The sequence below is a fragment of the Helobdella robusta genome, assembly GCF_000326865.2.
Source record: "Helobdella robusta unplaced genomic scaffold HELROscaffold_5, whole genome shotgun sequence".
Lineage (NCBI taxonomy): Eukaryota > Metazoa > Annelida > Clitellata > Rhynchobdellida > Glossiphoniidae > Helobdella > Helobdella robusta.
This window is the reverse complement of record NW_008705254.1, coordinates 3,380,005-3,402,425: the sequence shown is the minus strand read 5'-3', so window position 1 is coordinate 3,402,425 and position 22,421 is coordinate 3,380,005. Positions and strand designations below refer to the sequence as shown.

The following is a 22,421-nucleotide window of genomic DNA, read 5'->3' as shown; positions in this document are numbered from 1 at the left end:
ATCAGCCCATCTTACATCAACATTAATAATGGCCCCAGCAACAAATTTAACATCCGTAACAACATTAACGTCATTCGTAACATCAACAAATGTTTCATCAATTAGAGCAACATCAACAACGGCAACAACAACAACAACATCGTTAACACGAACATCAGCAGTTTCACCAACAACATCAATATATCAAACAACAACGCTAATTTCAACTGTGCACACCTTGATTCCAACACTACCGGAAAATGAAACACTTCAATTTGTTTCAACAGCCACAAATAATATTACAAACTTAACTAAACCCTCATCATTGCCAAAATTACCATCATCCAGACAATCATCACCGAAATCCCCATCATCTTCGTCGTCGTCATCATCATCTTTCTTAAGTATAACAACATCAAAGTCTATGACACCAGTAGCAACAAGAATTCTAATAACATCATCATTACCATCATCTTCACCATCATCATCAATGCCGATAGACACGCAGCCTTCGTTGTTATTATCATCATCTATTCCTTTTTCCACTTCTTTCCCGCCATCATCATCATCATCTTTGTTACCATCATCATTGTCACCATCATCATCACCATCATTGTCATCATCATCACGTATAACAGTTTCATTATTATCATCAATAACGTCACCACCATGCTTTCGATCACCATCATTAGCATCAGATTCTCATTCTGCATCACCGTCAACTTCAATCATAGCAACGTCATCATCATCGTTAAACTTGACATCATCAACAAACACGTCATCCCTTGGACCATCGTCGTCATCGCCATCATCATTGCCAAAAACATCAGCATCTGTTCCAAAACCAAAGTTTTTCCAACCACAACAAAATCAACTTTATTAACAGCACAGATACAAAAACATCAACAACGAAATTAAACAAAAACTTCAGCAATCTCAACAGCATCAACATATCCAACGTTCATTATGTTTACCATTGGGTATCGTGTCAAAACAACCATTAAACTATGCAGTCATCCATATCATTGTAAGCAAATGAACACTTTTAATATCCAATCGACAAGGCCTAATGCCATCATTCTCAACTGAAATTTACATCGCGAAAGAAGATTTAATTTGACGTTCATTTGTTGAAAGTTTCGACACTTATCAACTTATATATTGAAGGAACACACGAAGCAAATCGGGCGACGAAAAATAAAGACTTGTATATAATTTTTTGTTCCATAATTTTATTTTAAAATTTTCAAACAACTTGCATTTTGCTCGTTTCAAACTTAAACATTATCACTGTTTAAGACGCTTTAAAACTTTTAGACGATTAAGTTATCATGAAGTGCTTTCAATTGAATCCGTGACAAGCAATGTAACATAATGGAAAATAGAGAATACTTGAATGAACCATTATTGAAATATGTTATATGGTAAGCTTTTTAAACAAGTTTTTTGTGTAATAATAATAATTTAAGACAAATATTAAATTTAAATAAGTAACTTTATTTCAAAAAGAAACCGAAAATTATGGTTAATTTCAATGAAGCTCCAACAATGCCACTCAAATCACAAATAATAATTACTTTTATTAATGAGAATAAATTAACATGGAGAATATTCATTTGTGAATTATTTTTCTCTCCCGTTTTTTTATTTCTTTATTTATTCATTTTATTTTTAATTTTTATTTAGATTTTAAAAAATTTACTCGTATTCCGTGTGTCATTTAAATAAGCATAACATATCTCGATGTGAACAATTTCAAGCTGACGAAAGGAATTCTCAGATTTCTCAATTTTGTCATCCAAAAACAATTTTATTTAAAAAAAACATCATTTTGTTTCTACTTTTTAATAAAATTTAAACAAAGCCTGAAAAGTGTTTCATTTGTTTGTAAATTTATTATCCAAATTAAAAATTGAGATTCACAACATTGTGGTACGTTCATAAATGAATGACATTCAGGATGCAAAATATTTGCAATGCCATCTTCCACACTTGAACATGATACTATATCAATATTTCAGCAAATAAATTGAAACATACACATACACATATGTACAAGTATGTATACACATACACCTGTACACACACACACACACACACTAACACGTACAAACTGGCTTACATGAAGATGTATAAGTTAATTTTCATTTAAATTTTAATACTCTTCATCTTCCATAGTTTGAAGATCGATTTTTATGCAATTGAATGTTATGTGTTTTGTATGTTAAAAGATTATTACTCAAACAATTATATTTTTAAAATATGATTCCTCTATACCTAAATGTAGTGTATTATATTTTATAATTAGATGGAAAAATTCACTCCAATGAACAGTTGAAAAATTTTAATTTTTAAAACAATTATAAGTATATTGAACGTTTAAATTATTGAAACAAATAAAATTTGTAGCATTTAATGTACATATGACTAACAATTTTACTTCGTAACATAGTTAATAAAAACTGCGTTTAATTAATTGATGAAAATTTAGGGATTTCATCAAATTCAAATTTTAACATGGAGAATATGGAAGAAAATTCATATAAAATGTGGAAAATAAATTATTTTACAAGTTCATTTATTATAATCCTTAAACAGCTTTGAAAATAAGAAAAATATTTAATAAAACTTTCAAAAAAGTTATTAGAAACTGAATTCACAGTAGTAACATTTTTTAAATTAAGTAAATTTATTGATTGTATCATTTTAAAACATGATTAAACGAAAAGTCTTTATAGTAACAATAATCTTAAAAAATTTAACATGATTTACATCTTCTTCCTATCAAGCGAGACAAAAAGAGCCAGGAATGTTCTGTTAAGATAAACGATTAAAAGACAGTTCAGTGATGAGAAACAGCTATCTACCTGCCTATCTATCCATCTAACTATCCATCTTAGTATCTATCTATTCATCTACTCATCCACTACCCTATTATAGGAGGTGGTCAAACTGATGGGCCATGGACGTTTCAATCAGCCCGTCTCGATGGTTTTTAATGATCATGAAGCTGTGCATCTTGACTCACGATAACATAATATTCACTTGGTTTTTTAAAAAATCCATTTTAAAAATTACAATACGAAGTTTGAAACTATGCTAAATTAATGATAGTTTGTTGTTAATTCGTGAATAAATTAACAACTGTTTATACTGATGACACTATGAATTTTGAATGACCTCCTCAAATCAATCCCACACGACATTCGAACTCTACTTCATCGAGATCCATAATATTATAACCGAATGTTAGCTATCGAGATTGTATTTGAATATAAGACACTGAATTTAAAATAGTTTCAAACAACTTTATTCAATAAGATGAAGAAAATAAAATCGTAAACTCAAAATTTTTGGCAGTCATTTAATGCAAGATTAAAAGATATAATAAAAATATAGCATTATTTGCACTCGTTACTGTTGCATTTGGCTTGTCTAAACATTTTGCCCTTTAAATGTAACCGCTTGACGATCATTACCCGTTGTTTCCTGGTCATCAGTTTAATTAGCGGTTAATTGATGATTACTGATTTGCACGTGAAATAATTAGCAAATCATCAGTTTGATTGACTTGTGTAGTAGCTAACTGGTCATCAGTTGGATTTGCATGCGTCATAGTTTTCTGGTCATCAGTTTGATTTGCACGTAAAGAAATTAGCTGGTCATCAGTCTGATTTGGAAGAGAACTAATTATCTGGTCATCAGTTTGATTTGTATATGAAACAGCTATCTGGTCATCAGTATGAAGAGCACCTCGCTGGTCACCAGTTTGACTTGCACTCAAAACCACCCGCCACATATTCGACAGACTTCGAAAACCCGTCAGCTCAATTCTTATCGACATTATTACAGAAATCATGAAACGACAGTTGGATTGTTCTACAGCATCACTGACCCAACAACTTATTATAATGGGTTTTTTTTTATAGCAGATGTCCTTAAATATTAACGTCGTAAATTAACTAAAGATATCGAAAAATACGACCAATTCAAAAGAGCACATTCATGTTCCGATCATGATTGTAAAAATAAATTCATTTCAAATTAATTTGAACTATTAAACTAATTAGATATAAGTGTACATGATAGTATAATTACGTTGAGCTTAAATTAAAATATAAATATGTTAAACCGCATCTATCTTAAGCTTTTACACAAATATACAAAATATACACCGTAATATTGTATAAGGTCTTGGCCGCCAAACTAATTTTGGCTTTCATGTTACAAAAAAGCAATCGGCAAACTTATTTCATAAAAATAATTAAAAAAAATTTGTTATAGTGTCTACGCTTTACTATAAAGATATATGATCATGGATATAATTATATCCATATTTATAATTATATTTATATTTATTATTATTATTAATATTATTTATTATTATATATATATAATATAATTATATATATATAATTATATATATCCATGTATATTATGGAACCATAGACAGAAAAGTTTACAACGCCATTAAATATAATTTATTCATATGTTTTTGATCTTTAATATTCGTACAGCTTGTAAAATCTTTGTCCGGTTGGGTATAAATAAACGAGTCCTTGCACTCGTTCACAACCTTGCTCGACATTCTCCACAGGAGTCTACATCGATCAAGTCTTGCTATACGTAGTCTTTGATAGCTTATTTATTTTTGAAAAGTGAACGCATTCGGAATCTAAAACTGTTTTGTTGAATCAGTGAAAAAGTGGGTTTTATTTTCTAATTCATTGAAATTTAATTAGCGAATTAAAGTTTTAATGGCGTCGTTTTCGGAAATTGAAAATTCGGAAGAAAACGTTGCAAGTCGTTTCTGCATGGTTACGGGTTAGTAGATTTATTATCATTAATGATTAATTTTTGTAATAGATTTAATTTTACTCTTCTCCAGTATGGTAGTATCAGTGCTCATAATGGCTGATTCCATTGTTTTACTTGCGTATTCAATCTATGAAAACATTTCTAATTTAATCAATTAAATTTTTTTTACCATGCAATTTGTAAACTTCGCTTCATGGTTTATTCAGACCCTAACATAAATTATTTTGACATGAAAAATGATTATGTTTATGAAGATGAAAAGTTGTTTGAATGAATTCAATTTGAACTGAACAGAAATCAAATTTTTTCTGATGCTAATTTTTGACCAACTACCAACTATTATTATTGATATTGTTACTTCATTCATACATTTTAATAATTACAACACAAATGAATGAATGATTAGTTTTTTTTTCAATCAAAAATCAACAATGAATTTATTTATTCATTATAGTACTTATTCATGATATTAAAAAAATATTGAAAATGTTTTAAAATTATAAATAAGCATATTCGTAAATAATTTCCCATTTCTTAAATACTTTGTATAAAAATTAAGCTTGGTTCGCTACTCTGAAATTTTTTATAATGTATACTGCAACAGTTTTAATTAAAGCAATTTATGTAGGCAAATTCTCATTTTCTTGACTACTTTGTTATAAAAATTGATAGGCTGGTATATTAGTTTTCATACATCTGGCTAAGAACAACTAATATACCTATAAATTTAATTTAAAGTAATTTTACTTTTAAAATGTTTTAGAATGTTAAATTTTTTAAATGGCTTCAATAAAAACCTTAATAAATTGAGTTATTATAGCTCTAAGAGAAACTATTTTAATGATTCAATAGGCGCAACTCTAGAAGAGGCAACCCATTTCCTCGATGCATGTGGAAATAACCTGGAAGCGGCCGTTGGAATGTACCTGGATGGCGGTCAACCGGCACCCAGAACTTTTTCCAACGGTGGCAACTATGCTCGACCGCCCATTCACAGCAACCACAACGACGACTCGGAAAATGTCAATGGCAATAACAGAAGCAGCTTGAAGTTTGTTTTTCTTATTTGCCTTGAAAAATTTGTGTAATAATTTATTGGAATAAAAATTATTTTTTTATTTAAAATGTATTTTTTATTTATTAATTGAAATATTTTATACAATAATACTAAATGTAAATTAATTTTGAATGATTGTTTGACAGTGGAGATGATGAGGTGAGGGCTCCGATTCCAGCAAGGAGCGAGACTTTGGTTGACGAGGAGGACAATATGGGTATGCTTATTCATTTGCTTCTAATGCTATTTTATAAAATTATTAAACAAATATTTAATTACTTCACCGAGAGCCTAACTAAATAACTGAAACTTCTGATTTAAAAAAGCATATTTATCAGCTTCTCGAATGGACAGAAGACGACTGGCCTCATCAGTTTTTGACCCGATGAGAAATTTTTCCGAGGAGTCACGTATGTTTTCTTCTCTTGTTCATTTTAATTCATCAAATTTTTATTTTTTATCATATTTTTTTGGATTTTAATTTTCATAAAATAACTATACAATATTATAGTGGACTTATTTATTCACATCAACTTTTTGTTTATTTATGTCTTGTTTTTTTAATTAATTTCATTTCTAATTATTTAATTTTTTAGAATTAATTTTTCATAAAATAACTAAATAATTAAATAATGATATATTGACATAATTAATTCACACCAACTTTTTGTTTACTTCTGCTCAACAATCACGTTGTTGATCATGCATTTAGTCATTGAAATGTTTGAAGGGCACCACGTGGAAGAACCCGCCCATCCGACGATACCTGAATCACAAGAGAACTGGGATGCCATACCGGGACCATCGTCTTACCAGAACAGGAGGCAGACACTCGACGAACTCTTCAGACCTCCTCTTGATCTCATCTTCAAGGGAACATTCACTGCTGTTTGTTTTTTGTTTTCTGCTCCCTCTCGTCTCTCCCCCCCCCTCTCTCTCTCTCACAATTATAAAGCTGTACAATTTCTATACCTACAAATGAATTTAAAAATACAAATTTTTATTTAAGCAATTGAACCTTTCAAAAATATTTTAAAAGGCAAAAGAGCGAGGAGTGAGTGAGAACAAGTGGCTGCTGGTGAACGTGCACAACGTCAGGGAGTTTCCGTGCCAGGTGCTCAACAGAGATGTTTGGAGTTCGGTCGATGTGAAGGACATTGTTAAGAACAACTTCATCTTCTGGCAGGTTTGTAGGGCTCTCCTTTTGTTATAAATACCATGCTTATGAATACTAGTATGCAGGCTTGAAATGTTGATAAAATGATTAGGCTACTTTTAGTAGATTTCCATTTTGTTTGATTGCATGCAAGCAAATGTAAATACATGTTTTTCAACTGCTATCGGTCTAAACAAAATAATGATAATAATAATTTTAATAATTATCACTATTGTAATAATAATAATAATAACGGTAATAATAATAAACGCACTTGCAGGTGTATTCTGATGGCTTGGAGGGCATGAAGTACATGCAGTTCTACAGGGTCCTCGACTGGCCTTACCTCGCATTCCTTGACCCTAGGACAGGTCTGTAGATGATGAGTATTGATTGTTTTAGTGGTGAAGGTGATGATTTTGGTGATCATTGTGACCATGGTGGTTATAATGATGTCATTTTTGGTTGAAAATTAATATTTTTGATGGATAAAATTATTAATTCATAGCATAAAAACTGATGCATTTGAACTATATAATATAACTATAATTTATAACTACATATTTTAAAATATATAACTATAATTTAATATATAACTGTATAATATAATTAATCTTGGTACGAAGATGTGAAATATTGCACTTCTATGGGCTTAATTTTATATTTTTTGCTCTAACCATTTCATTAACAGGGGAGTTGCTCTTCCAATGCAACCAGGTCGATGCCTCTACGTTCATTAGTCATGGTTTGTTTCTAGTTCTGTTTTTTTTTCTTAATTTATTATTTTAAAATTATTTATTGTTATTGAATTTGTCATTTGGCACTGGTTATTCAATAGTTGTGCTATGAGATCTGGTAATTTCCTGATAATGTTATTTCAATTTTGCTCCATTCAGCTTGTGTTTTTACATATATAAAAGATTATTTTACTTATGTTAATTAACAATAAAAAATGAATAAATGATGTTAATTAGTTGTAATAAATAAATAAATATACAATTGAAAATTCATTAGCGAACGAGTTCCTAGAGATCCACAACCACCCATGCGACGATTCACCACCAGCCAAGAAGAGCAAAAAGAGTGTTAGCATCTAATTGTACATTCTTGTTCTCTTTTTTTATTTTTTGTTTGTTTCAATTTTGTTGAACAGTTTGACTTGTTGTACATAATTGTTTGGAACAATAGTTGTTTGGGCTGTTCCATTCTATAAATTTAACACAGCTCAGCACGGCATACGCTCCGCGAATGCAACAACTCAACAGGAATAACTTAACATCGTAACTAACCACAGGACAGCCTAATCGACGCCAGCGAGGACAGCCAGATGAGGGCAGCCATTGAAGCGTCCATACGATACAACAAATCGACGACGATGACACCTACTCCTACCAGACCTGCCAAACGACACGTCGTTGAGTTCGATTCCGACAGCAGTGACGACGATGAAGATAGTGATGAAGACGGCTACATAGATTCAGAGCCGGCGAGCAACAAACCTGCTAACAGGTTTCTAAACTTTTTCATTGTTCATCCGTTACTTTTACTGCTATTGATTTTTTTGTCGTGTTTACATCTGTATTTGTTTGAAGCCTGTGAATATGATGAAACAATTGAGTTAAAAAAATATTTAAAATGTTATCTACCCTACTTAGTTCCGACAGGCAATCCTTATCCACTTCTTCAATCTCGTCACCAACGCAAGCTACCTCATTCTCCGCATCGTCTCCGCTGTCCCCTTCGACCAGTTCTGCCTCTGCACCGAAGGACATTCCGTGGAATGCATGCTGCCAGCAGGAGCCAGACGTCGATGTGGCGGCCACAGCTGAACAGATTTCACATCAACAGTTCCTGGGATTGCCTAGTGGTCAGTGCTTCATGTTTTATTTATTTTTTTTCAGATAGAGTAGCATTTTATTACCATGTTATGTTGCTTGCCAGTTTCAAAATCTTAATAATTTTTGAATTTTTTACGAAATCATTTATGTAATAATGCTCATCGCAGAAAACATCTTACGAGGTAATTATCATTTTGTATTCGTAACGATGTTCCAATGGTTTATAACAACCAATCCAATACACGACAACACGATCATCATTATCACAATTACCACCAGCTTCAACAATATAACCATCGCCGTCATCGTCATCATCATCGTTGCTATCATCATCATCATCACCATCATGATCATCACTATCATCATCATCGTCACCATCGTGATCCACGCAGATCCGGTCAGCTCCTTGATAGTGAGGCTCCCAGATGGCGATCGCAAACAAATCAAATGGCCGTGCACATCCAAGATACAGGTATGATGATGATGGTGATGATGATTACGTGATTATGATGATGATTACGTGATTTTGATGATTACGTGATTATGATAATTATGATGATGATTTGGTGATTGTGGTTACTGTGTGGGTGTATAGTTAACAATATGTAAATTATGATAATGACCCAGGCCTTGCTGTCCTACATATCCGAACACGGCTACAACATTGAGGATCACGAAATCGTCACCAACTTCCCGAAACGAGTCGTTGATGTGTCCGACCCCCGTCAGCGAACTCTCAAGGAAGCCGGTCTCTTTCCTATGGAAACTGTTTTTGTACAGGAGAAATAATGATGGGGACAGTGTGTGTGTATGTGTGTGTGTGTGTTGTGTGCAATGGGTGACTTAAACAGCTGTCGTATTAGGAAGGATTTGTTTTTCTGTAAATGTCTAGTGATTCTGACTTTTTCCGTGTTCAGTCCAGAGTAGGAAATTGTCGGCAGACGGTGTAACATCTATCAAAAACATTGCGCGTTTCAGATGTTTCTACCTAACGCTGAGTTCTGTCTATTGTCTGTCTATTGTCGCATCGTATTGTAGGCTATTTATTATTCATTTCACAGGTACATGTATGTAAGCTGTTGTACATTGGTTTCGTGCCGTTCTTCCGTTACGTGTGTATGTAGCGTGTGTTGATTTGTCATCGTTTGTAATAAATGTAAATTATTTTTGATTATTATATTTGCGAACCGAATTTATTTAATAAATATTGAATGCTCTGTGTATATTGTCTATTGCGAGCGTCTTTATACACTCGTTCTACAATAGCACGTTCATCGTTCCTTAACAACTTTTTCCACCACATTCACACCGTTTTGATTTTAATTTTATAAAAATAATAAAATCTATTTTTCTGTTAATTTTCTTAAAAATGAAGAGAAATGTTGAGCGAATTCGTGCTTAGTTTGTTAGTTAGGTGAAATGGTCTTCAGTTTTTAAGTTCATTTAATTTGTTCACATGCTAAACAGTGTTTGCCAACGAAGAATCTGGGAAAACTACATTGGTTGATTTAATTTTGGCTGTTAAGTAGCGAAATTTGAACTATAATGAAGGTTGATTTTCAAATCTTAAATTTTAATTTAGAAAATGATCTGATCCAAATAAATAATTTTATGCAAATAGTTTTTTCACAAAATAAAAAATATTCAATATAGGATTCTGATATATTTAAAAACTCAAGAAATAATTGAGCAAAACCAACCCCAGATAAGCTATACCGACACAAGAAAAGTTGAAATAGAAAGAGGACGAACGTGTCTGACTGGGACTGCAGACGATGGCACTTGAAGTTGATCGCTTCTAAATATGCGTGGCTCCTTCTCACATCAAAAAGAGTTTGCTCGGGATGTAGAAACTGGCCACTGAATATTTGCTTTAGGCAAAACATCGTCTGAATTGTAATTTAGCAAGAACAAGTGTGCTCTACAATTGTTTTTGTTTTACTTCGTCGATGAGAAAATTTTATGTAAAAACAATTTGCTTATATGGGACGGAATATTGAAAAACATTTGAAAGCAGCAACAACAATAATAAGCAAACTATTCACATTATTTTAACGTTGAACAACGACACATGCATAAAATAAATACACGTATTCCGTTATTCCATAATAATTATGAACAACAGCAACAACTGGCGTTGCATGTAAGTTAGCACTTCACCAACGACTTCCAATGAATGGAACGAAAAATTATTCGTTTTATATCAGGTACCACGATGCTAGGTAGTTAGGCTATTATACTCGCTGAAATATCTAATAAAATTCTGCTGCTTCATTTTTCAAATACTTTGGTAACACTAACACTGTCCTGGTTATGACACTGTCCTGGTTATGACATTAAACTGACCCTCACTGCCTTGTGAGTGATGTTGGATCATCAAAGGTTAGGCCCACCGCTTATAACTGTGGTTGCGTAAGGAAGGGCGTCCTGCGTAAAAATTAGCCAAATAAATTACTTATGATGACAGAAGTGACAATGACCCTCAGTATCCGGTAGAATAGCGTCGAGGGGTATTTCGGTTTCATCATAGGTAGCCAAACGGCAACCCCCGATCTCGGGGAAAATGTCGTCTAAACGTGTGTTATTGTTGTTGTTTGGTAACACTAACAATTACCGGTTCGTTAATCAGAATAATAATAATTAAAAACTCTTTTTTTAATTAAATATTGCATATTTGCTCGCACTGCATTGAACAAAGCACAGGTAAATGGACTGAAATGTTACATCAGAAGGGAACGCTAGAAATTTTTAGCATGTAAAAAGAAGGTGTCTCATGAGATTATGTTGGTTGAAAGTGTTGTGAATGTTTTGACAGCTCGGCTCTAACGATGTACCGAGGATGCTTTTAAATGCCATCATTCATTGCAGCGTGCATGTGTGTTCCGCATTATCGAACTTGAGGAGTTCAGCAGCCTTCATCGTCGTCACTTCTGATCAACTAATTAATTATCATTTATCTTCACTTCTTCTTTGATTTTTTACTTCTTCCAGTTGTTTAATTTTTTTCAAATGTTCAAATAGCGCTCTGTTACAAAAAAGATATTCTTACAATTTCACTTGAGTGAGATGTGCAGTTTTTAATCCCATACTTCTTAATTAATTACATTTTATTACATTACATTATTACAACTCTTTCAATCTCCAAACCAAAATCGTTGTAACATAAAAATTTTGTTATTTTAAAATTAAATTAATATTAAAATAATTAAGATTAAGCAATTATCAATGTAAAATTGTGTAAAATATCTAAGCGTCAATCTCTAAATTAATTGAAATCGAGCGCTTAGTGACAGGACAGTTAAACTAAGTAATTGGTCATATGTAACAAATTGGCCAAACTGGTCATATGTAACAAATTGGCCAAACTGGTCATATGTAACTGGCCATACTGGTCATAAATCAAACTAACCAGCTGGTCATATACATTAAATGTTCATTATAGGTACAGGTGTGGTTATGGAAGTAGGCTTGGCATGGATAGCATAACACTATCGCCACACCGATTCGCATCATTAATCAGAGCAGACGAGTTGTTTTGACACGATTAACTCGTCATCACATTAATTGCATCAACCGCTGGATGGGAGGTCACCATCAGTATAATTATTCTCGTCATCATCGTCATTGCCAAATTTTTTGGCATCATGAAAAAAAACATCAACACACATCAAATCACCACAACACACATAACTGACACACGACAACAACAAACAACACAACGACATGATAAAAGAAAACATAGCAACGACAACATAACGAAACGAAACACAAAACAACACAACAACAGCACATTTCACATAAACAACAACACACACAATCGCCACACACACAATCCACACACACACATACACATGCACTCAGAGAACACACAACAACAAAACAGCAAACATCTTTTCATCGAAGAATTTCCAATTTAGTAGTGGGCTGCTGAGTATTAAGCAGATAGAAGATGACAAGCTAGCAGTGGTGGTTAGTGGGTCGATGATAACGAAAATGATGGTGATAATGGTGATAACTCTAGAGATGATGGTGATGATGGTGATAACTCTAAAGATGATGGTGATGATGGTGATAACTCTAGAGATGATGGTGATGATGGTAGTTTTTGACAAAATTAAGAAGCTTTAATTTTAAAAGTGGTGATAAATTTAATCATTTAGAGAAGATAATGATTTTAAAAGGATGGTTACGATGATAATTTAAATGGTGAAAATTATGACAATTTCATGGATGATGATAAAAATTCTAGTGATAATGACATTTTCAGACAATTTAGTCAAATCATATTCGGGTAATAAAAAATAAACAAACTTGAAAAAAAGTTCAAATACACGCAACATATAATTTTTAAAATAATGATAAATAATAATGATAATTAGAAATGAATGAATGATGAATGATGACGATGATGATGAATGATGATGAAGATGGTGGCAAAGTGACGAAAACGGTTGAGACTGAAGATACTAAGATGAGGTTTTCATGGAGAAGTTGTTAAAATTTTGTTTGGCCATTCTAAGCACGACTGGGTGATTAAATAATGTAGCGATGGAGATGAACGGCGATGTAAACCGAGTGGAAGAAATTAATTATGTAGCGCTCATTTCCCCTACATGAAAAATATCATTTTTTCTGATGTTTTTAATAGATTTTTCACGATTTAACATGACACAATGGAATATTTGCTTTATATTTGTGATTATGGTTTATATATATATAATTAGAAGTTTTGCCCAGAGGTTTGCCATTCCTATCAGCATTTTATTTTAATTCGTTTGTTTCAGTAATATTCGAATGATCCATTCTGCGGATTTGAATGCGTACGTACATCTGCCGTGTGACTGTAGAAGTTGAGTCTCGTGCCGTTATTCGCAGAATACGAAAAAATCATACAAACCTCATAACCATGCCTAACTTGAATAAAAATTTTATAGAAATATTCTGGCCTGAGTTATGTTGATTAGTTAGTGTTGAAAAAATTTAGCATGTCCAAATATATTTTTCAAATGTTTTATATGTATAATTTTTTAATTCGTAGTATGCTGAAAATTTTTTAGTTCATGGAAAGTTACTATGTCAAATTGCGCATACACACATATACAAATATATAATATAAATATATAAATAAATACAGACACGCACACACATGCACAAAAGACATGCCGCAGACACAAACACACACACAAACACACACACACAGGGACAGGAAAAAATGTAAAAAAAAATTGGTAATTTGTATTAGAACAAAAGAGTATCGATCCTATAAATGTTGGCAATACATCAGCAGGACTCCGATGGAATAGCGATCAACAATTTTGGACAATTAATACATTTCCACAGCAAGCATAAAAATTTGGTAATAAATTCGGAGGTGATACTCAATAGAGCAATCGTTGCAACAGCTAGCTCAGTTTTTACGTAGGTACTAATTAACATCCTGCAACATTCAAAACCACGCAACGTTTTGAAGCATAAGTTTCAAGGAAGTTTTTTAACATTGATTGCATTTATATCATACACGTAGGTGAATGAAATATGCAGAGTCCAATTCAAACAATTTCTGAAAAATATTTCAATATCAATTTCAATATCAAACTCATAAACATCCGGTGCTACTTTTTTATCATTTATTAGGCCAACTTTTACCACATGATTACCATTCTTCTTCTAATCACCATCACCATCATCATCATGTTGTTGTCATCATTATTCCCACCACCACGCCATTATTATCATCATCATCATCATCATCATCATCATATCGTTCTCATCATCATCACCACCACGCCACCATCATCATCATATCCTTTTCATCATCATCACTACCACTACGCCATCATCATCATCATCATCATCATCATCGCCCAATCACCATCATCCACTCATCAGTCTGCAATTGTTCAGCAAATGAACACTTTCACCGCAGAGGAAATGAAGTAGAAGGAAGTAAAAAATTAAAATTATCTTACATAAACAATGAAGTGCGTAATGAACCTCGTGGATTTTATCTTCTGAATATAAAATAACTTCAGAATAGTAGAACGAAACTAAATTGAGACGCTGTACCAGTCCCAAATAAAAAAAATAAAAGAAATGACGACTCATTATAAAGTGGTAGAGACGTATGTATACATGGCTCTATAGTTAGTGTATCTGCCCACCCACTACCCAACAACATCAATTGTGTCTTAAATCTCTCGCTTGAAAAATTTTATCGTTTAAGCCCTAAAATCTGATTTTTATCATTTCAATAAAGAAGGTTTTTGTAATAAAAAGATAAACAATTTGTATTCTGGTGTTTTTGGTCCAAAATTGTTCGTGATAAAATACTATTTTGACATGCAACAACAAAATTAATAAGTTAATCTTCTTGATGCTGTTTTTATGCAAAGATGATAATTATGAACTAGAGCTAAAAGTGCAAGCAGTATTCTGGGTATGATAAAAATGACAATAAAAAGCAGAGATATAATCGTCATATTAAACCTATATAAAGCATTGATTCGACCTAAGTTGGAGTTCTGTGTTGAGCTTTTAAATCCAGATTAACAAAAGAACAGAGGTTTACTTGAGAGTATTCAAAGGAGAGCAACGAGAATGATAAAAGAATGTCGTGGTATGCCATATGAAGACAGATTAAAAGTTTGTGGTTCGACAACCTTAGAAAAAAGAAGAACAAGAGAAGATTTGATTCAGGCATACAATATTATCACTATGAAGGAGAATTTGGAAACAGTGACGTTTTATGAACTAAAGATGAACAGTAAAACAAAGGGGCATAAATATAAGATCTTTTAAAAAAATGATCAGGATCGATAAAGCAAAAATTTTTCAGCTGCAGAGTTTTCAACGAGTGGAACAAACTGGATGATGAAATAATATGCGCAAAAATAACTAATAACTTTAAAGCAAGCTTAGCAAAAATAGGACACTAAAAAAGTCTCAGAGGCAGAGAGCAAGCACTGTTTATAAATGAGAACGTGGCACATTAGTGCTGAATTATACGATCCGCCAGGAAAAAGTTAATGATCTGGCAAGCATGTGTGCGAAACATGAAAAGAATTATTTTCATAGGACAGATGTAGGGATAAAAAGGAAGAAAAATACAAAAATTGCCATTATTGGAAGTTTTTACTGGATAAATATTTGGATATCTGATAAGTTATGTATGAGACAGGAGATTGGTGAGTTTAACTAATCTTTTTATAGCTGTCTATTGGATTTTATAATGTTTTCATTTAAAAAAAAGATGAACACCTATTAAAATCTAGAAATATTAAAAACACAGAGTAACAGAAGGACCTTGAATGTTTTTTGAAAAATTATTACTGCAAACGTACTCTATATTTTTGTTAACACTTTATTTAATTCATTTTTAACTAGAATCATTTTTGCAACTGTATGCATGTAAATTATTTAAAAAAATGTCTGTGGTTTGATGACAATTTATTTGAAAATGAATACGTACAATCGCGCCCATAATTTGTGAAAATTGTTCAATGATGTATGCCAGATATTATGTCAGTGAGTTTCTGCCGCGTAGCCACCCGCGTATGATTTTACTTCATTTGTTTCTGGTTTGCAGTGTCCCTTGTGTTAAAACTCTTAAAATTTAGCCTGCTGTCTGTCTTCTCTGAGTTTTTTTTATAATTTTTGTTTTATTTGGTTTCTATTATTTAATGAACCAAAAAACATTCGATTGCTTGATTATGTTTAGAGAATTCCACAATGAAATGAAATGTTTGATGCTTAATGAAATTGCCACTTTTTGTCAGAGATTTGGATTTTTATGGCACATAAAATACATCAAAATTTCTTCAAGTTATGCAATAATTTCAATATAGTGAGTGCTGGATGTGTATCATACTGACTTATTTAGAGTTTTGTCCAACGCTCGGCAGTTTTAATTTGCTCCTTTCCAGTGCGTATAACGGTGTGCGGCTTATAAGGACCAGTCACGAAAACTCTACCGATGTTATTAACATTTTTTATCATCTGTAGTATTCAATTTAAAATTTTTGAGATTTTTAATCATCGTTTTTATTTTGAACTTCAATCAAGTAAAATTATTTTTCTAATATCTAGTAGCAAACCTTTCAGAATATAAATATTTTTCAAACATATTTTAAGCCAAAAAAAATTTCATAAAAACGTGGAAAGAATTATAGAATTAGCAAGGAACGTGTCTTAACATAATTATATTAGGAACTTTTAAAAATTGAATTTAAACTGTTCCACGCTTCAAACGCCTATATTACTACAGGCGTACAAACGTATGAATTTAATAACCGTGATAGTTATTAGAGACAAACCAGGATATCATTTCAGTTGAAACTCAAAATTAAAGTTAACTCACATCCTGAAAAGAAGAAAAACCTAGAATTACAACTCCAGTCGAGGCAATTACAGTAGTAAACTATTTGACAGAAAATTTTCGTTTTGTATTGATCGATGTTCTTCAATTTAAAGCAGGAACAATAGCAGTTAAAGATGAATGCATGCATGCATGTACGTGTGTGTGTTGTACATTTGTGCTTCTATGTACAACTGCATATTAACGTCGTAAAATTGGTACTTGTGAACATGCATGCATACGTACGTACGTACGTACATGCATGTTCTATAAAGTAACGTCTCATTCGAGTCTTCTTTCTCCATGTGTGTGGAATGACTGCTTGCCGGCGTTCGTATATACAATACTCACATATACAGTATTTACACACATCGAGGTATGTGTTCATTTGTATATATATATACATCTAATATGTAGGAGTATGTATATAAAACTATAGCTATATAAAGATGTAAATTGTGTGTTGTATAAAGGAGCGTCAGAAAATTAATGATGTTAAAATTGTGGAGATATTAATGCTGGAAGACATGGAATGACATTTTCCAATTTTCCATTAGTGATTTTGTTGTGGTTCAGTGAGAGAGTTTCAATCACTTGTTTGTGAACATAGCTGTAATACCTATTATTTTTCATGTAAATTAACACTTTTTTAGTAAAACATCTTACCAAAAAAATTGATCTCACGATCGTCAACTGAAAATTTGTAGAAAAATTTGACGTTTCGATTGACACAGCTATTTAAAATTGTGTAGAAACATTTTTTGTTGTGAGTAAATTGGAAAATCATTGGATACTGCTGTATTTGAAATTTAAAGAAAAATTTCACGACAAGTAAACGAGGAATATATTCACAAGTTAGTTTTTTTTATTTAAAATTTTTTTATGTTTTACACTTGCATACTGTATATGTTTCTACCAAGTTTCACTTTTGAATGGTAAAGTTGGCAAAGTTACGTTATTTGGTGATCATTACATTTAATCTTTTTAAACATAATAACCAACGTTTGATAACACGTAGTAATTTTTTTTCGTTAAAATTTTTGAAATGCCCTTTAAAAAATTAAATTAATGGATGAAAAATATTATTGCCTCTGGTGATGCAATTGCTCAAAAGAAGTTAAAAATTTGTGTCAAAATATGTCAAGTAGAATTTGATTCAATTTGTCACCAATGCTTTCAGCTGTGAGGAATTGAAATAAGATTGTTAATGAACTTACATGCACGTATGTTACGTGACATAGCAGGAATAGGCAGCATTCATTTTTCAGATGTATAATTTGTTTGTAATTTTTATGTAGGCTATACATTAGAATCATTTCTAAAACATTACAACAATGGATAACATACTTAGTATTAAATTCCGCTGTATTCATGAAAAATGTTCCTTTCTAAGAGACCTTATTTTGAATGAATTATTCCTATCGAACATCGGCGGCTGATGATCATTTTTCCTTGCAGACAACATCCATCAGCCAAACGTCGTCCTTTCCTTTCTTTCCAACGTTTATTTTATTTTAATTTAACGTCAAGTTTATTGGATGGATGAAATATTTTATCGGCAATGCTTCGTTATTTCTAAATCATAAAAAAATTATTAAGATTATGAGCGTAATTCATTTCGATTTAATGAATTTAATTGAGTGTGCAAATTATTTGCATTTATTAAAAGCCACAAACAACATATTGACTCATTAATTTGCGTTCTACTTTTTATTGTAACAAATTTTGGCGTAGATTCATAAAAGAGGGACATTATAAAGTAACAGTGGGACTGGAGTGTTACTTTAATGGGAAAGTCACATTTCGGTCCATTCTTCTTGTCTTTTGTTATATTTGTATTGTTTTAGAAAATTGAAAGTGTTGAAAACATAACAAAGGATCAATGTCTAAAAATTTCTGCTGTAGAGAAAGATGAAGCCAACGTTAGTTAAAATTTTGGCCAAATATTAACCACGCAAAAAACACGACACGAGTTTTCCTAACTCTAAATCATTGAGAGACAAAATATGACCAGGTCATTGGGTCAGTGCTTATTTTCTCTGTTATCCTTCCTATATCAATCTTGTTGTTAAAACTTCGTTACGTTAAGTGCCTGTTGTTGATCTTGATATAACGCTATTGAACGTACGAAGGACTCAAAAAGGACTTGCACTTTTAGTTCATTTTTATTCAGTACAACATCTGAAACAAGTGTCTTTTTCAGCTGTGACATCCATCCTATGATATAAAGTTTAAATGTATTGCGTTATCGGCCCCACTCTGATTCAGAATGATATTTATATGTCACGCTATCGTTGGGCGTCAGACATCAATGAATCCTCCACCGAATCTTGTTCGTTTCAAACATTAGGAATGCGATCATCATGCAGAAGATGAAAAGACGCCGGTTCGAACGCTTCTGTCGCCAGCCACGCAATGCCACCAAAAGCTACATCAAAATAAATTTGTTTTACCTTACTGCTATTAAAAAAGGTTTGCCTTATGCGTTCATCAAAAGGCGATTTTGATGTTTGGCTGTTTTTTTCTCTGCAATATGCAGATGGCATTTAATTTCACACTCACGATGGGTTTAAATTTTTTTCAAATGTTATTTGCATTTATATTCAAATTCTTCTGTTATTCCTGCTATAGTTGTCGTTTTAACCATACATCAATTTTGTTATATTTGAAACATTCAGATTAATTTTAAACAGTTCATAAAAACTATTTCAATACAAAGTCAATTTTGTATAACAAGGCATTTAAATTTAAAATTTCTTTCTTTCACATCTTAAAATTTTCGTGTTTTCAATTCAAAACATTTTTCAAAATTTTTGTTTGAAAGAATGATTTTTATATTTATTTAATGAGGCCTTATAATTAATAAAAAACTCTGTAAAAATGTTTCCTGTTCTGGATAATAAATACTAATGCTATTCTATCAATTTTGCAAACAGTACCATGATCAATAAAACTGGTGCAAGCATGGTGGGACCAAGTCTTCAAATTGTTTCAACTGCAGTTGTTGATGATGTTTTTGTTGTTGTAACTTTCATTTTTGTTGTTGTTGCTGTTTTGACTGTTTTTGTTGTTGTGTTCGTTTATGTTGCTAAGACTGTTTTTGTTGCTAAGACTGTTTTTGTTGCTGAAACTATTTTTATTGCTGAGACTGTTTTTGTTGCTGAGCCATTGCTACATTATAGTCTGTTTTTGTAGTTGCCGATGTTGTTATTTCGTTGTTGTTGAGACTGTTGCTGATGTCGTCGGCGTTGCAAACCGTTTGTTGCAGTATTGTTGTTGTCCATGTTGATTTAGGTAGAACATTCAAAATGCTTATATTGCTTCCTTCTCTGCAATTGTCTTTCTTCTTCCCATGTTTGGTTCTTTTTCTTCATTATTATTATTGGATGTTCAATTTACATTGTTATTGCGTGGAATTCTAATAAAAAATTCTTTTGAAAAGATATTTACGATAGAAATGGCGATAACGATCGTGTTTAAGAGTATTTTTAATATAAAAATGTTTTTGGTGATGGAAAACTATTGAATTTTCGGTACATTGTGAGTTTTATTTTTCATCAAAAAATTTGTTTATATTGAAAATAATTAAATAATTAAGGACCTTCTTTTTTGCCCTAGGGCTTTCAGACTCTCAAATGGGACTCAGCTCCTAATGCTGTTTATAATAATAATAATGCCACATCAACGTTAATATATAAATATATATTTACAAAATGTTAACAACGTTTTTAATGCTATTTATGTTGATATTATGAAATAATTATACAATAGGACATATGCAGCGTTTTAGACAGTATTGTTGATTCGCCGACCTACCCGCGCCCATCCATCATACGCTATGATTTCATCATCAGCATCTGCAGTTCTCCATAACCGCATTGTTATGGCGATCTTGTTAATGATGACGTCATCATGTTTTTAATGCTATCGCGATCTTGTTAATGATGACGTCATCATGTTATTAATGCTATCGCGATCTTGTTAATGATGACGTCATCATGTTATTAATGCTATCGCGATCTTGTTAATGATGACGTCATCATGTTTTTAATGCTATCGCGATCTTGTTAATGATGACGTCATCATGTTATTAATGCTATCGCGATCTTGTTAATGATGACGTCATCATGTTATTAATGCTATCGCGATCTTGTTAATGATGACGTCATCATGTTATTAATGCTATCGCGATCTTGTTAATGATGACGTCATCATGTTATTAATGCTATCGCGATCTTGTTAATGATGACGTCATCATGTTTTTAATGCTATCGCGATCTTGTTAATGATGACGTCATCATGTTATTAATGCTATCGCGATCTTGTTAATGATGACGTCATCATGTTATTAATGCTATCGCGATCTTGTTAATGATGACGTCATCATGTTATTAATGCTATCGCGATCTTGTTAATGATGACGTCATCATGTTATTAATGCTATCGCGATCTTGTTAATGATGACGTCATCATGTTATTAATGCTATCGCGATCTTGTTAATGATGACGTCATCGTGATTTTATTAATGATGCTATCATCGTCTTATCACAACGATTATGTAAAGTTGTAAATGATGATGGTTTGGCGATATATTGATGACGAAAATGATATAATGATGTTAATAACGGATGCTTTTAATGATGAGAACAGTTGGTGATGATTAATCGATTAGTACCATGGGACTGACGTTATTAAGACGTTGCCCTTCAAATTGACTTTTCATGTTTCTACTAATTCTACCTTTTTCTACTGTAAAATATTTTCATGTTCTTAAAAATTTTAATTTTTGCTAGACTACGAAGACATCTTAGTGGAGTTTGGCGTTTTTTTTACAGTTTGGCGTGATTGAATATTTCAGTTTAATATGCAAATTTTACTTTAAAATATTATTAAGTTGAAGCGTTTGTCAAAAAGTTATAGAATAAATTGAATAAAATTGAGAATGCAAGTATTTTTGAATAAATCAATTTTATTTTAGTTGCTTCAAACAAAATCATATTAATATAACATAATTAACACTAATTAGCGTAGCAAATAATCTGTTAATTGAATTTGAAAAAATTGTTGATATAAAAATTTCCAAACTTATAAATTTATTTCTGCCTTCGCTCATTATACTGCCACCATCAACTGCGATAATTTGAATATTTTATATTTTTAACGATTTAATATATATTTGCTGACGGAAGATTGCTCTGTTTGCTTCTCTTCCAATTACT

The 22,421-nt window shown here is 31.9% G+C and overlaps 3 protein-coding genes across 3 annotated transcripts in view; 2 read left to right on the top strand and 1 right to left on the bottom strand.

Moving 5' to 3' along the window:
- HELRODRAFT_163433 (hypothetical protein) overlaps positions 1 to 1,018 on the top strand; it is a gene marked incomplete at both ends in the record, with an annotated part of 6,293 nt that extends 5,275 nt beyond the window's left edge. Inside the window, 2 exons of the mRNA XM_009027299.1 lie at positions 672 to 828; positions 911 to 1,018. Of these exons, the coding sequence (XP_009025547.1) occupies positions 672 to 828; positions 911 to 1,018 (265 nt within the window). The remainder of the gene's footprint in view (positions 1 to 671; positions 829 to 910) is intronic.
- A 2,362-nt stretch (positions 1,019 to 3,380) lies between these two features.
- Positions 3,381 to 3,823, bottom strand: HELRODRAFT_163432 (hypothetical protein; the record flags this gene model as incomplete). The annotated part of the gene is made up of 2 exons (XM_009027298.1): positions 3,381 to 3,468; positions 3,567 to 3,823. The coding sequence occupies 2 exons, from the start codon at positions 3,821 to 3,823 to the stop codon at positions 3,381 to 3,383; spliced, it is 345 nt and encodes a 114-aa protein (XP_009025546.1).
- Positions 3,824 to 4,619: 796 nt separating this feature from the next.
- HELRODRAFT_189218 (hypothetical protein) lies at positions 4,620 to 10,206 on the top strand. The gene is made up of 13 exons (XM_009027297.1): positions 4,620 to 4,803; positions 5,650 to 5,848; positions 6,001 to 6,069; positions 6,179 to 6,264; positions 6,567 to 6,742; positions 6,894 to 7,040; positions 7,291 to 7,381; positions 7,702 to 7,755; positions 8,025 to 8,095; positions 8,305 to 8,519; positions 8,675 to 8,877; positions 9,241 to 9,320; positions 9,476 to 10,206. The coding sequence occupies exons 1-13, from the start codon at positions 4,737 to 4,739 to the stop codon at positions 9,635 to 9,637; spliced, it is 1,620 nt and encodes a 539-aa protein (XP_009025545.1). The 5' UTR covers positions 4,620 to 4,736; the 3' UTR covers positions 9,638 to 10,206.
- The last annotated feature ends 12,215 nt before the right edge of the window (positions 10,207 to 22,421 follow it).